The 16,753-nt window shown below is 34.3% G+C and overlaps 2 protein-coding genes across 3 annotated transcripts; one reads left to right on the plus strand and one right to left on the minus strand.

Annotated features, from left to right (window-relative positions):
- Window positions 1-9,143: 9,143 nt before the first annotated feature.
- On the minus strand, window positions 9,144-12,888 carry LOC132626530 (uncharacterized). 2 transcript variants are annotated; one of them, XM_060341445.1, is made up of 5 exons: window positions 12,762-12,888; window positions 11,437-11,759; window positions 10,172-11,336; window positions 9,854-10,088; window positions 9,144-9,495 (listed from the first exon to the last, which is right to left on the minus strand). In XM_060341445.1, the coding sequence occupies exons 3-5, from the start codon at window positions 10,475-10,477 to the stop codon at window positions 9,443-9,445; spliced, it is 594 nt and encodes a 197-aa protein (XP_060197428.1). In that variant the 5' UTR covers window positions 10,478-11,336; window positions 11,437-11,759; window positions 12,762-12,888; the 3' UTR covers window positions 9,144-9,442. The 2 variants fall into 2 exon arrangements, with proteins under 2 accessions (XP_060197428.1, XP_060197427.1); XM_060341444.1 differs by lacking the exons at window positions 9,144-9,495; window positions 9,854-10,088 and having other exon boundaries at window positions 10,607-11,336.
- A 1,920-nt stretch (window positions 12,889-14,808) lies between these two features.
- Window positions 14,809-15,105, plus strand: LOC132628594 (mavicyanin-like). Its single transcript, XM_060344362.1, has one exon. The coding sequence runs from the start codon at window positions 14,809-14,811 to the stop codon at window positions 15,103-15,105; it is 297 nt and encodes a 98-aa protein (XP_060200345.1).
- Window positions 15,106-16,753: the final 1,648 nt, after the last annotated feature.

The following is a 16,753-nucleotide window of genomic DNA, read 5'->3' on the forward strand; positions in this document are numbered from 1 at the left end:
CCATGACCCATCATTCGAGGACGAATGATCCCAAGGGGGAGATATTGAAACACCCCGTACCTTTAACCTAAGATTTGACCATGATCCTAGACTTAGAAAATCAGATAAAGAATGTGGGAATTGAAATTTCCCTGTTCAGTTGTAAGATGGTGGTTTACGCCCATGAACAGTGACCATATTTTAGTATACGGGCCGTATTTCAAGTCGTAAACTGTTACCAAGGATTTCTGAGCATTCTGGAATTTGGCAGTTGGATGTCATATGGTTGAATACGGACCGTATTTCAAAATGTATTTGGAATTTGGGACAACTTCCTTCTTGAAAGTTGTAGATCTTTGAAATACCTTTCCAACGGTATATTATGGGCATCCAATGGACATTTGTGCAAAGAGTTATGACCATTTTACTGAAGAGACGCAGTGCAGTCCGTATTTCAAAATACGGACCCTGTATTTCAAAATACGGCCAGTATTTCAAAATACGGCCAGTATTTAACTGGGCCGAAAATTTAATTTTTCAGAACACTATATATTCGTCCATATCAGTTCAAATCATTATTTTTCATTCCTTCAAGCCCTAGAACGACCTCCTACCCTCCTCCATCATCAAGAACACCAAGGTAAGCCTACTCTAATTATTCCAAATCAATTCTAATACATATCCTTGTAACCTAAACAAGAAATTATCATTCAAAAACTAGGGTTTTCAAGAAAACCCATCTCAAGGTTCAAGAATTCAAGATTTTGGAAATCCTCTTCAAAGCTCAAGTCTCTAATTCAAGTTTTGGAGCGACTAAGGTATGTAGAGTTACTATTTACGTGTGGGAACATCATCGTTCTTCCCAACGCCTCATAATCCATAAATTATGATTTTCTGCGAAAACTAGGATTTCTATATCATGCTCATGATAACCCTAGGTCCACGTCCATGATTATATTATGTATGAATTTTTATAATTCCATCATTGAGTTCTTAATATTTCTTTATGATTATTAAGAATCTGTCCACAATCTATGAAAAATCCATATATCTCATTCCATGGATTCATGCATGCTAGTTTATCATATATTATGCTATTTTCAAGAAAATACTATACATGTTTTACAAGTTCATGCAAGCAAGCTATAATTTATGATATCCATGTACAAGCAAGTTATATTCATGAAAACCATGGGCAGCAAGTGCCACTTATTTTACATGTTCATGATTTTGGGAGTTGCTTTAATTACCGAGGAAGGCTTCAGATAGCCTGAAACTACGTAGCCACCGTAGGATGAGGATCGCTCCTCCCATGTCCCGGACGATCTCTCATAATGACTGGATCCTTTCATATTTTATTAAATCTCATGTTCCCTGGCAAGGACTGAGCGTTCTGCTGACAGGACGCAAGCACCAGACCATCGATCGGTTATAAGTTATTGCTCTCCCTACTTATGATATTTTTACCATGTTATATATATATATATATGTATTCATGTTCAGGTTTCAGTTCCTATCATTATCATTTCATGTCCCATGTTATTTCATTCAGTTGCTTTACATACCAGTACATTCAAAGTGCTGACGCCCCCTTTTATTGCCCGGGGGCTTGCATTTCACGATGCAGGTACTGATATACAGGACGACACATCTGCTCAGTAGAACAACATTCGTATCAGCTTATTGGTGAGCCCCATCTCATTCGGGGTTTAGTCAACTTTTGTTTTATGATTAGTTATGCATCTAAGGTATGCTAGGGGCCTTGTCCCAGTAAGTATGTTTTCCAGTTAGACTTATGATAGAGGTTTCATAAACTAGACAAGTCAGTTATGTTATGTCAGACATTCAGAGTCGTATAGCCATTTTGGCTCATTCATGTTATTTTCCACACTCATGTTTAAACAAGTATTTTTATTAAGTATTATGACTTACTACGTTTTATTAAGGCTCATCATGCATTCACGTTATATTCCGCTCATGTTATGCCTCATGATGATTCAGCAAGCCATGTGGTTCGCTCGGTCACATGCAGTAAGGCACCGAGTGCCGTCTTTCGCCCAGGCCATGGTTCGGGGCGTGACAATAGGTTTACAAAGTCAGCCCATTTCCTACCTGTTAGAACTACTTATTCAGCTGAAGATTATGTAAGACTTTATCTAAAGCGATTGTAAGACTTCATAGTGTTCCTACAACCATTATTTCAGATAGAGAAGCATAATTTACAGGTAACTTCTGGAAATCTTTCCAGAATAGATTGGGGACTCAAGTGAATCTTAGTAATGCATTTCACCCGCAGACAGATGGACAAGCGGAGCGTACTATACAGACCCTTGAGGATATGCTTAGAGCTTATGTACTTGATTTTCAAGGCAGTTGGGATGACCATTTTCCTCTTATTGAGTTTGCATATAATAACAATTACCATTCTAGTATCCAGATGGCTCCTTATGAAGCTTTATACGGGCGGAAATGTAGGTCGCCTCTAGGATGGTTTGATGTCGGAGAAAATTAGCTAGTCAGCCCAGATTTGATACAGCAAGCAATTGACAAGGTGAAAGGCATTCAGGAAAGATTGCTAGCAGCTTAGAGTCGACAGAAATCCTATGCGGATAATCGACGACGCAAGTTAGAGTTTGAAGTAGGCGATTGGGGTTTCCTGAAAGTTTCACCTATAAAAGGAGTGATGAGGTTTGGCAGGAAGGGTAAGTTGAGCCCTCGATATATTGGGCCATATAAGATCATGCGTACCGTGGGTAAGGTGGCATATGAGCTAGAATTGCCTTCTGAGTTGGGGTTTGTACAGCCGGTATTTCACGTGTCTATGCTTCGTAAATGCATCGGAGACCCTTCAAGAATTGTACTAGTAGCAAGTGGAGAAGTAACTTTACAATACATACCTACGCGAGAAATGATAGTTGATCCCTTTACAAAACCTTTTACAAAGGCGATATCTAGAGACCTATTTGAGAAACATGTTATGGCTCTAGGTTTGCGTAGGATATGATTATATTTATGTATTGTAAGATGACTTGGTTGTTATAATATTTTCATTAATATTCGACTCTTGAATTTATGTTCATATTTGATATGCATGCGATGATGTAATTTTATTGATAAAGTGTGTCAAACAAGTCGCGAGATTGGCTCTTTCACACGAGCAATCGCCTCTTAAGTCGAGGAACGTGAAAAGATGAGTTTCACCACCATGTTATGACTTGTTTTGAAAGCCAGATATGAGTTTCTTTGACTTGTTTTGAAAGCTAGATATGAGTTTCTCTAAAAAGATGGATTTGAGGATCATTTAAGAGAGAAGCCTAGGTTAGACATCTAGAGATGTCTAGATCAAGATCTGTACGGTGTTGGAAAAACAAAGAATTAGACACATGCACCAATATAAGGTGAGAATACCGTAACTCGTGTTTCATACCACTTGTACTAAGCGACCAATCCAATAGGTTAATAGAGAATGGATCCCTGCTTCTTCATTGTGTGAGACCCCAAAAAGTTACATTAACTTTTCAATGGAATTCCCTTTGACCTTTGACTGCTTCTTGAAGTTTCAATCAGTGTTGCTACTTTAGCATGTTACTAATAGCCATGAGTGATTCGGGAATGCAGTGCATGTCTAGGAAAGCAGTTGATTTGGAATAGATAGATTCGAGTAGAAAGGGAAGACAATTAAAATGATTAATTTAACTTGTATTCACAGGCCGACCACTACACTTACCATAAGGATGTCAAGTGTAATTGTGGATATAAAGTTAAACGTGAAATCGAGTTCACCTCTTAGGAGGATGAGGGATCGGATGAATGGCTACTGGTGTAGCAATTGATGTCTGGGGTATTGTGAGTAACATGATTCTTATATTTTAGTGGATTCTTTCTGCATGTGATTGGATTCCTACATTGAGCTTCTGTAAAACCTTAATAGGTATAGATCTTGATGCTCGCTGGTCGCACAAACTATTTGTCTGTATGAATTACGTGTGTTATTGATATGGTACTGGTTTGAGCCTAGTCCACCATGTGCAAAGTGGGAGATGTCGAATATGCGGGTTTAGATCACGGGTCGCCCATGTGGACTGACCCGCCCGTTTTGGAGGGGATAAGTGTGCGAGAAGTTATCCTCTAATTGAAAAATAGGAAAACTGCTCCTGTAAACGTGTATACAGGATGGAATCCGTTTCCCCCCATGACAGTTTTTGTCTTCTTCGTTAAAAAGGATAATTGTGTATCCTTTCTTAAAACTACGGGAAACCATACGTAGAAAATCTCTCTATTTTCTTCCATAGAAACACACATAAGTTAAAGGCATATAGTTTATGGGATTTTTACTTTGTTTCCATGAGATTCAAAGTTCGACTTGGGGCGATTCTTTTGGTGGCAAGTTCAACGATTCTTCCGCTGCATTAAGGTACACAATTCGTTGTCCTTGCTCCGTATTATTTTTTTGACAAATATCAAAAATATTAATATTGTAACAAGGTAACATGAAATTTCTTAAGAATTCAACATAGGTTAATTGTTTAACAAAAAGAATCATCCAGCTAAATAAATCTTGTTCCACTTCAAATGTTGTGTATAAGATAATTTAAATAATAAAATACAAAACAATCATATCAAATTTTCACGTTTAAACACTATAAAAGAATTTGAAATAATGAAAATATAAAACTCTCAAGTATTTCCTCTTCTTTGCATTAGTTGAAGTGCAAGTTGTTCACGCATATTGTGTATTATCTGCTAATCTTCAGCTGTCCAACTAGGTCCATTTGTTTCATCTAACACTTATGCATGTTCTCCTTCTTCCTCATCAAATATTAATTGAGGTGAATCATATTGATTAAACGACTCATCATTTATACGCTCCTTCCTGATAAAATTATGAACCGCAAAACATGCAATAACATCATTTCTCTGGACATCAATAGAATATGGAGGCATCTTATTCAATATCAGAAATCTTGCTTTCAAAACTCCATAAGCACGTTCGATAACATTTTTGAGTTGTGCATGAGCATGATTAAACTTTTCCTCCTTATTTATGGCCTTCCTACGCTGATAATCTCCTAAGCAATATCAAACATTACGATACGGTGCTAGAAATCCTCGAGTGTTTGGATATGCCACATCACATAATTTTCCATTAAAATAAAAAGGTTAAATGGTCATAATAAAGAGAAAGCATTGTTTCATAATATTTGAAGTTGCATCACTTACTAGAAGGAGGAAATGGAAAGCCATTTTCTAGATTAGATACAATCTCTGTAAGAACTCGTGCATCATGTGCTACTCCTTCCCATCCAGCGTAAACATAAGTGAAGACCATGTTAAAATCACATATACTTAATACATTTACCCTTTCCTCTTCCTCTGTAAACAATTTGTTGATTAGCGGGAAAAATTGCATGTACTAATGTCCCATCAAGTACACCTATTTCTCCCTACAAATACACACACACACACACACACACACACACACACACACACACACACATATATATATATATATATATATATATATATATATATATATATATATATATATATTAAAAATTATGAAAAACGTTTTTAAAAATTCTATAATAATATATAACTAGTACCTTAAAAAATTTACGTAGCCTTTTATGAGCACAGGGAATATCTTGATTTGGATCGGATGTTGTAGAGGATATCATCTCTTTTGCAAACTCTTCATTGCTTCAAGAACCTCGTGAAAATATTTGTGAATCGTTTGCGAAGAATGTTGGAATCTTCTCTTGATAATCACAAAACGCTCGTCATGCCCTATAATGGATAAAAATAGTACTATCTTTTCTTCTACAAATACATATTTACTAGGTGTCACCCATCCATTATGTCTAAAATTTTGACACAACCGCACATATGCATCACGAGACATGCGCATCAACTCTAAACATTGTCGACTAGAGCCAGACAATAATTCCAATGTGTAATTCTGACCAGATAAAGATGATGCTAAATCTTTATTTCTTTGAACATTCTTGAGTTTGAGAGGTTTTCTACACCAATACAAGATCATCAACCATAGTATCTGATCTTCAGTGTCCATGTCTAAGCTATTTTAACTTGGAAAATGTATAATACACGATAACAAGCATAACATGTTACATATTAGGTCAACATAAAAGTTACATAACCACAAATTATCCATAATTATCAAGCATAACCCAAACGAGGCATTTGAAAAAAATATGTCACTAACAAAAATGGTTCCAGCATAATATAATATCGAAAAGGTTCAATATGCATGATAGATACTAGTGGAAAAATAATAAAGAAGGTTTCACATTATCAATGTCTAATGCATATTCTATCTAATTAGCAAAACTAAAGAAGTCCCAATTTTTTTCCCCATGACCTTAGCCCAATTTTCTAACTTGTCAACCTCTAGTTTCATTCATGCTTTCCCGTAGCTCTCACTTTCACAAATTATAGCAAGAGTTGTAATGAATAGTGGATCTTTCCAGCCAAGTCCTTGTAATTTGTCCATACATTCTTCGATGTCAGGTCCACTGTTTTTTTAATCAATAACTCAAATGCAGTACTCATCTTCTCATCAATTTCCAATTGAGACGATGAGAATTTTCTCTTCTTTCCCGAAGCTTTCCTTTCAATCGAAACTGAAGATTGGGATGGAGAATCTTTAGGCGCTTCATCATTTTTGTCACCAAATAGATCTTCAGCTCCATCAAGTGTATCTCTATCGATAGGAGTAGACACAAAAGACACCAGGTCAAGGATAGGTACAACTTGGACTCCAAGCATGAATTCCTATTGTAGTAGAACCCTACAAAAATGTTTTGCACAGGTCTGGAAAGGGTAGAGGTGAATTCGTCAATGTCTTTGCTTTTGGATGAGCCTATATTCAAATATAAAATATTATACTTTTATTTAAGCCTTCTTCTTAACAGCCAAATGAAGAAAAAATTATCAAATAATGGACTAACCTTATGTACTCATCCCACTCACTATTAGACATTTGAAAGATATTGGTTGCTGGATCACAAATATTGCCAGTCTTTTTAGTTAATGGTAGCCAAGCTTGATATTTTTCTTTTAGATAATCTTAATAATTCTTCATCTTCTTTTGGGGAACGCTAAAGCAATGAGAAGTCTCCATAGATGGTTTAACCTTGTTCCATGAGTCTGGCTTCAAACTACTACCAAGTCTCCCGTTTAAGGATACTTCTTGAATACAATTTTCTGAAAAAGTCTTTACTGCATCCATATCCTTCAAAATCACTCTTGAATTTTCACTAGATTGTTCCATAGCTGAAATATTGAAAAATAATAATTATAACAGATGAACTGACGCAACCAAAAGTAAATAAACAAACACAATCGAGAATAGCTCTTTTACCTTCTTTAGAAACTAACATAATTAATGTTTTAGCATTTTCTTTACCATAAACCAACTTACACATTTAGTCCTTTAACTCATGACATGTCCTTTATATTAGTTTAACGATTCTTTTACGTGCGGTAATAGATTAGGAAAAAGACATCAGATCCAAGACAAATACAACAAAAGGATAAGAAGAAGTTGGGGCTTATTGTCAGTAGTCCATAAAAACACTTTCAACCTTATAATTATAATGATATATACATAAGTTGATGTAGAAAGAACGATCCTATGGCTCTGATGTTTTTAAACCAAACCAAACAGGAACATTGAATAGAGAAGACACGTACACAAACATCACTCACCTTTGTAGCTAGACCTCACAAACACACATACACAAAAACAAAGGTGGTTACTGCTTAACATAATTAGCCACCCCTGTAGCTGGAATTCACACACACACAAAGACAAAGGAGAAGAAAACATATAATAACTGTCTCATTTACTGCCTTTTTACAACCTAGATTACATATATTGTCACATTATTCGAAAAAAGATTGCAGGGAACAAATTGTGATCTAAGAATAATTACCTTTATGGAACTAATAGTTGATTACTAGTTCATAAGAGTTTTCTATTCAGTAGCCAAATATAAAGTCCAAACATCAACTTTGACTGAACAAAATGATCTAATAAGAAACTATAATTCATGTAAAATAATCCAGCCCATCAATCACTAGACAAACAAAACTTTGTCTAATGCATAAATTAATCTACCCACTTCTAGCGGGACAAAAAGAACAAAACAAACGTTACCCTACTTGTCAATGTCACCTAGAAGACAAACAACAAGTTATTTGCAAGAAACGTTAAACAGTATGAACTGAATCATTTTAAAACTACTACATATCTGTTCAGATATACCATATATTTATTTATCTTTTTGGAACATGTTGGTTGTAGGCTAAGTTTTCTTCTTCGTAAATGGGGCAGCAAAAAGATCACCGTAAAAAAAGCTCAACAAGACAGCAGGTAAACACATCTTCATCATTGATGGAATAACCACAAACTAAATAAGCTTTTTTTCCTAGATAAGTTGATACAACAAGAAGATTATTTTGCTATCAGATTTATGGCCAACGTTTCCCTGTTTGTTCAATGCAGTCCCCAAAATTGGACGACCATTATATTCATTGAACCATAAAAGTATCTAATAATTCTCTATAACAAAATTGAACAGTTGAAAGTTGGAAGTTATGGTCCTAAGCAACAGGCAGAATAAAAATTGATAAAGAACTTACCAGTTCAACCAGGAAAATAAATGTATTTGGTTGAGAAAGCAGAGTGGGAGACGTGGAAAGTTTTTGCCGCCAAGAGGAGGAGGCATGAAAGGTTTTGTGAGAATAATGGTACTTTTTAATGAGTCTAAGGCTGCATTTGTTTTTTTTTTATTAAGACGTCTGAATCTGAATACACATCTGAATATTAAAATGTGGTATGTAGATCTGAACACTGAACGATTAAGACTGTTTGTTTTTCATCATCTGAATCTGTATAATATATCAATATTTAAGCATAATAAATATATAATTCAAATTAAAAATTATATCAAACAAATATTAAGATAAGGAAAAAAAATATTATTTGAGAGATAAATTAAAGTATTTAAAGATATAAATGAATATTTTATGTTTGATACAATTATTGAACTATCTGAATTATTCAAAAAATGATATATCCTTAAAAATAAATTGTTTATAAAATGCAATCAAAAAATTTTAAATTTAACATAAATTAATCTATAAATCAAACCTATCCAACAAAGTAAAACAATATCTCAAATACAGTTATGATATAGACACATAAATATTAGAGTATTTGAATAATTAACTAACAATCATCAAATTGTAACACTCCAACACTGGAAAAAAATTCAAATAACTAAAATATAGAACTCTCAAGTATTTCATCTTCTTTGCATTAGTTTGAGTGCAAGTTGCTCCCTCATATCGGTCATTATCTGAGAATCTTCAACTGTCCAACTAGGTCCATTTGTTTCATCCAATGCTTCTTCTTGTTGTCCTTCTTCATCAAATATCACTTGAGGCGTATCAAAATGATTAAACAAGTCATCATTGATGCGCTCCTTCCTGATAAAATTATTAACGACAAAACATGCAATGACAACATCTCTTTGGATATTAATAGGATATGGAGCCATCTTGTCCAATATAGGAAATCTTGCTTTCAATACTCCATAGGAACGTTCGATAACGTTTCTAAGCTGTGCATGAGCATGATTAAACTTTTCCTCCTTCGTTATGGCACGCCTACGATGATAATCTCCTAACCAATATCGAATATTACGATACAGTGCTAGAAATCCTCGAGTATTAGGATATGCCGCATCACATAGATAGTATTTATCTGACATTAAAATAAAATAAGTTAGGCGATCATATCGAAAAGCTAAATAAGCATTTCAATTTTTTAAGCTGTATGACTTACTAGGTGGAGGAAATGGAAAGCCATTATCTGGATTAGATGCAATCTCAGTTAGAACGCGTGCATCATGTGCTACCCCTTCCCATCCAGCATAAACATAAGTGAAGACCATATTGAAGTCACATATTGCCAGAACATTCTGATAGCATTTACCTTTTCCCCTTCCTCTGTAAACAATTTGTTGATTAGCAGGAACAACAGCATGTACTAATGTCCCGTCTAGTGCACCTATTGCTCCCTGCCAATATATAAATATATGTCAACAAAGTGAATAAAAAAAAAACTTGTGAAATTCTTTAATGATCGTTTAACAAATAATACCTTAAAAATTCTTCGTAACTTGTTATGAGCACCAGGAATATTCATATTCGAATCAAATGTTGTAGGTGCTATCATATCTTTTGCAAAATTCGTCATTGCCTCAAGAACCTCGTGAAAATATTTGTGAATTGTCTGCAAAGAATGTTGAAATCTTCTCTTGATTACGACGTAACGCTCGTTATGTCCTATAATAGTTAAGAATATTGCTATCTTCTCTTCGACGGATATATGTTTGCTATCTATGAGCCATCCATTATGTCTAAAATGTTGACATAGCCGAACATATGCATCACGTGACATGCGCATCAATTCTATACATTGTCGATTAGAGCCAGATAATAGTTCTAATGTATACTTTTGACCAGATAAAGATGATGTTAAATCTCTAATTCTTATATCATACTTGAGTCTATAACGATTTCTTTGCCAATACAATGGTTATAAAAAATTATTCTATACTCATCAAGCATAACAAGACATACAAGTAGCATTTTTCACCAATAAAATACGTTCCATAAGCATAATATATTACCACAAAGTTCCAGAGGTTATAATTTAAAAAAAAAAAAAAAAAAAACTAGATTCCATAAAATCTTCATCTAACATAGATACTAGCTAATTAGAAAAATTAAAGAATTCCCAATTTGTTCCCCATGGTTCTGACATAATTCTCTAATTTATCGACCCCTCTCAGTTTCATCCATGTTTTTGTGTAGCTATCACCTTCACAAAATATACTAAGAGCTGCAGAGTACAATGGCTCTTCCCATCCAACCTTGTCTAGTTTTTCTATACATTCTTCAACATCAGGCCCGTTGTTTTTGTTAATCAGTAACTCCAATGCAGCACTCATCTTCTCATCAATTTCTAATCGGGACGATGCGTTTTTTCTTTTCTTTCCCAAATTCTTTTTTTCAATTGGAATTGAAGATTGAGATGGAAAATCTTTAGAAGCTCCATCATTTTGGTCACCAAGTAGATCCTCAATGTCATCAAGTGAATCTATGTCTATATTAGTAGCTACAGAAGAGGCACCGGGCCGCGGAGTTGTACAACTTGGACTCCAACCATGAATGCCTGTTGCAGTAGAACCCTCAAATAATGTTGTACAAAGTTCCGGAAAGGGTAGAGGTGCACTCCTCAATGTCTTGGCTTTTGGATGAGCCTATATCCAAATATAAGAGATCATACTTTCAATATACACTTCAAACCGTTTCTCCTTAAAACAAAAAAGAGAAAAAAAAATTACTAGATAATGAACTAACCTTTATGTACTCATCCCACTCCTCATTAGACATTCGAATGGTATTGGTTGCTGGATCATAAATATTACAAGTCTTTTTAGTTATTGGCAACCAAGCTTGACATTTTTCTTTTAGATAATCATAATGGTTCTTCATCTTCTTTTGTGTGACTATAAAGTCATGAGAAGTTTGCAGAACAACCTTAACCTTGTTCCATGAATCTGGCTTCAAACTACTTCCTTGTCTCCCATTCAATGACACTTCTTGAATACAAGTTTCTAAAAATGTTTTTACTACCTCCAATCTCCAAGTCAATCTTGAATTTTCATTAGCTTGTTCCATAACTGAAATATAAAATTCTAATGATCATCATAGCATATTAGACAAAAAGAAAGGTCATAGTGAAATGCACAAGCAATTTTCTTTTTCTGGAATGTGATATACCCCTCATAGGAACTTCTGAAAGTTATTCTTCAAGTACTTCTTTAAGTACTTCTTTAATCTGTGCAACTACTTATTTACAATCTCGAGAAAAGCATAGTAGTCTAAAGTTGAAAAAGCACAAGGAACAGGGAATACCTAGATTATATTATAATATCAAAATTCAGAGTGCCAATTCTTTCCGCTATTTGTATATATATGCGCAGAGGATATCGTATTCCTAATATTATCAATCTCATTGCAGGCGCCACTATAACTAAAAAGTGGAGTTTGGACTGCTCATCTGATTTTGTTCAATTAACAAGTTTAATATAACAATCACATTTTGTATCTGATTATGTTTCTTCCTCAACAAATAGATCGGCCAATTGTTGGGGGAACGAATTAAATACCAGACGCATAGATGTTGCAGAGGAACTGAATAGGAGACGCATAGATGTTGCAAAATTTAGACACATCTAGTTCAAGCATTTTATCAAACACCTTACATGCACATCCCAACTTATTACCTTTCACATACATATGAACTAAAGAAGCTTCAACAAACGAATCTAACGTTAACCCAGTTGTTAAACCATACCCATGGACTTGTTTCCCAATTTTAACGTAGCTAACACTACACAAGATTCAATAGCACCAGGAAGAACATTTACATCACCCAAAATGCGTACAGATAATAATCTTGAAAAAAAAAAAATAGATAATATAGGTTTTCTTGGTTGAAACTAAATAATGCACAACTCTAATACAAAAATTAGCAATTGGCTCATGAGGATAGGAAAAACAACACCAAAACAATCGAATTCAAAACTTAAGAGAGGAAAAAGAACACTCAATTCATGTATTAATTAACGAACTAATGTTTGTTAGATAGGTGAATACTTGTAAAAAATTCAACATCTTACCTGTTCAAGAAGAAAGAATTTGATGAATAGCTTACTGATAAAGAGGGAGATAGAGGATCGTTGATGCTTGTGGATAAAGAGAGAAAGGTAAATTATAAAGAGAGAGAGAGAGAGAGAGAAGGTAAATTATAAAGAGAGAATAAAAAAACAGACGTGCAGCTTTTTAAGCAAATAAATTTGGCATTTTTGAGAGTCTGAATCCCATTAAGATTCTTTTTGAAATCTGACCGAGTCAGATGTTTTCAGATGTATTAAGAGACTATTTAAAAAAAAAAAATGCACTTAATGGGCTGAAATTTGAACCATTCAGATTCAGACCCCCATTAAGTGCAAACAAATGGGGCCTAAATGGAATAAGACTCTTTAGGATCTGATTTATTCAGATCTATTAAGAGGCTTTATAAGGGAAAAAAATAAATGCTGGGCTAAATCTGAATAATTAAAATTGTCCGATCTTAAAACAATGCACTTAATGGGCTGAATCTTAACCATATATATTTAGATCCCCATTGAGTGCAAACAAATGAGGCCTTAATAGTCCTCCAAGTATATTCTTAAATGCAACTATATTCAGGACTTTTTTTAAATTACGTTTCTAAAAATAATTTTCTTTTAATCTTGACCTTATTAATTTTTACGGTTTTATATATTTAAAATTGTACATATGTGAATGATTCCTTTATGATATTCTAATATTTCTTCATAATACATGGTAATTTTCTCCATCATAATCAACAAACAAGATATGAAATTGCATGTATATACATTAGTAGCACTAGGGGTGTACATGGACCAGATTGGTTCGGATTTTTCAAATACCAAACCAAACCAATTGCATCGGGTTTTTAATTCTATAAACCAAACCAAACTAATAAAAATCGGGTTTTTCAACCTTGGATTTTTTGGTTTTTTTCGAGTTTTTTTCCCGATAAAGTCTTCATACAAAATATATAACTTGTACTTCAAATATCTCTTTAGTTCTAATATGATACGACTATCTAATTAAGATATTTTAAAGAAAATAACACAAAATGTGAAATGAGAGATGATATTGTACTAAATTATTCAACAAAAAAGTAATGAAATCGCATAAAATAAAATGATCATAATCTTAAAGTACTAAGTCATGGTATAATAAATACAGCTAATTTATAAGGCATATAGAAAATGATCATAACCTAAGGGATGGATAAGCAAAATAGTCCTGGGATAAAAATGTAGTACCGTCTTATCCCACGTTTGGTTGGGATAAAATCGAGGGATAACTAATCCAGAGATTGTAGTGTATTTTTATCCTGCATAGAGGGTGGGATAACAATCCCAGGATAACTAATCCCGGGATAACTTGTTCCCCAACCAAACGAGCCCTAACAGTACTAAATCATACTAAAATAAGTACGGCTAATAAGTAATAATTACGTGACTAAATATTAAAGAAACAAATAAAATTATGTTATTTATTTTCACTGTCTAAATCAATATAAAACAAAAGAATAGATATCCAACATTACTGTTATTCTTAGTGTTAAAATTGAATTTTTTTTTTGTTAGAATTAGTATTGATTTGATATTTTTTGGGTTTTATTCGAGTTACTAATATATATGGGCTATAAAACTTATTGGACCATTCAAAATTCTAATTTCAAGCTTGAAATAATATTTAAAGACAAAAAACTATGAAAAACTTTAAGAAATATTTATAAATGACATTATAAATAAATATTTTTATGTATAAAATATCTTTGAAATTTATACTTATAATGTCGGGTTGGTTTGAATTTTTCTTAGATAAACTAACCAAACCAAGAGTAGTTGGGTTTTTTTTTTTAAATCAAATCACTAGTCGGGTTTTTTTCTCGATTTGGTTCGGATTATCGGTTTGGTGCGGTTTGTCGATTTCTTTTGTACACTTCTAAGTAGCACCAACATTTTACACCCCCCGCCCCCCACCTCAAAAAAAAAAGAAAAAAAAAAGGTTTCAACCAACAAGTTCTCAAGTAATTGAGGGTGTGAACTAACGTGCAGTTTTCAAGTGCACCACTATGTGATGCAAGTGAGTAGTCCAGAATATGATTCATGCACAGTTAGAGATCCAATTGAAACATTCACCACAGGCAAAGACTCAATTACTCTTCCAGCCTCTGGTGATTACTACTACCTTTGTGGGAAACCTGGCCATTGCCAAATTGGGCAAACAGTTCATATACATGTTGTTGCTTCTCCACCACCAACTTCTCAAGGAAGTGTTATTAATCCATCTAGAACAAGTGTTGCATCACCCCTTACCTTTGTGTGGTTCTCCATCATGGGCATGTTTGGATTCTGCTTCTTCTTGGCTTTTTAGATTTTTAGGTATTTGTTTCAATGTTTAGTTGGTGCTTTATTACCGTATAGGTTTTTTCTTTTCCTCTACTTTGACACAATCATAAATAGTACTCCCTCAGTGCTAATTTATGTGAAGGGGTTCTGAGTACGAGGGTCAAAACACTTAATTTGACTATGAATTGGAGTTTAGTTTCTTCATATGTCTTAAAATAAAAGTTTACATGTTACACCCCGTACTTTCAGTGTTACACCCCGTACCTTGGAGAAGCACTGGTTAAATTTGAATGTAAGTATATCAAGCTATGGCTAGGTAAAACAATTTTGGAATGTGAGGAACGCAACATTATTAAGTATATTGTTTAAGTAAATGATGAATTATGATCTTGTAAGTCGTAACCGGGAAGGACAACCTTGGAACCAAAGGACATGACCATTTTCAAGTATGATTAGTGGTAAATATCATGTATGAGGAGTTTCAGAAGATTTCGGGATCAAGAAAATAAGTTTGACAAAAAATTTTAAAAAGTTGGCAGGATTTTGGGCAGATTTTTAGTCAATATTTTTTTTGGGGGGGGGGGGGGGGGGGGGGGGTATATCTCCCAGTATATTAGGAGTTTTTAGGTGTTTCAAAAGTCTAAGATGAAGTTCGTCGAGTCTAGTTTCCAACGCAACAAACCGCTCGTCGATACGACGTCGGAGTAGAGAATTATGGACGTTACAAGTTAGGCGGACAGAGTAGGTCGCATTGCTACAATGACGCTACAGTGATGCCGAATTTGGCACACTATATAAGGGGCAAAACCCCATTTTTTCTTCACAAAAAAATTTCCAAAATGCTCTAGAGAGTTCATCAAACATATGAGAGCCTATATATCATATAAAAGTGAGGATTTTGAGTAATTTCAAGTTACGGAGTATTAATTGAGGTTTGGGCAACGTATAGTCGCGCTTATGGTATCGTTTTGTGGTGGATTTTAGCTTGGATTCAAGATGGATATTGGATATTATTGTTCTAACTAGGAAAAGGTATGAATCTCTCCTTATTGGTATTAATTTCGACTTCTTTACGGAAATAAAGTTATTAAATAGTCGTATCACAAGTTGGATAGTTGAGAAATTTAGAAAACATCGTGTGGGATGTTTTAGGAAATATATTGGTATGGATAATGGTGTTGATGATGTTGGTATTTTTGTTGTTGATTGGTTGTTGATATTATGATTTCGGGCTAGGCATATAAACAGGGGAGATGCTGCCCGAATTTCGGCAGATTCTAAATGGATTTAAATTAAGGGTTTAAGACGAACGTATGACGATGAGCCTAACGATAGTATGAATGGTTGTATATGTAGATTACGAGGCTACGAATGATCTTAAGTGAATTGCAAGACAGGAAGTAAGTTGGAAGTCGAGAAATTACCTTCCAGGTATGTTAAGGCTATTCCTCTTTGTTTTAAAGGCATGATTCTTTTTCTACCAAACCATGCATGATTTCCATGAAAATCCTCATTTCCAAGAATGTTAGAGATGTCACGACCCAACCCCGTAGGCCGTGACTAGTGCCCGAGCTGGGCACTCGTATACATACCTGTTAGCTATATGATCAATCCACAAATAAACATAATATGGAACTCATAAAGACCAAAACATAGTCTCAGAACTGTCGCAT

This window comes from Lycium barbarum, chromosome 2 (assembly GCF_019175385.1).
Source record: "Lycium barbarum isolate Lr01 chromosome 2, ASM1917538v2, whole genome shotgun sequence".
Taxonomy (NCBI): Eukaryota; Viridiplantae; Streptophyta; class Magnoliopsida; order Solanales; family Solanaceae; genus Lycium; species Lycium barbarum.

What these genes read in the sequence shown, in the direction of transcription:
- LOC132626530 (XM_060341444.1), bottom strand. Translation starts at nt 11,757, where the DNA reads ATGGAACAAGCTAATGAAAATTCAAGATTGACTTGGAGATTGGAGGTA. An exon ending in AGTGGGATGAGTACATAAAG is followed by an intron (nt 11,337 to 11,436) that starts GTTAGTTCATTA and finishes ATTTGGATATAG; the next exon opens with GCTCATCCAAAAGCCAAGAC.
- LOC132628594 (XM_060344362.1), top strand. Translation starts at nt 14,809, where the DNA reads ATGCAAGTGAGTAGTCCAGAATATGATTCATGCACAGTTAGAGATCCA.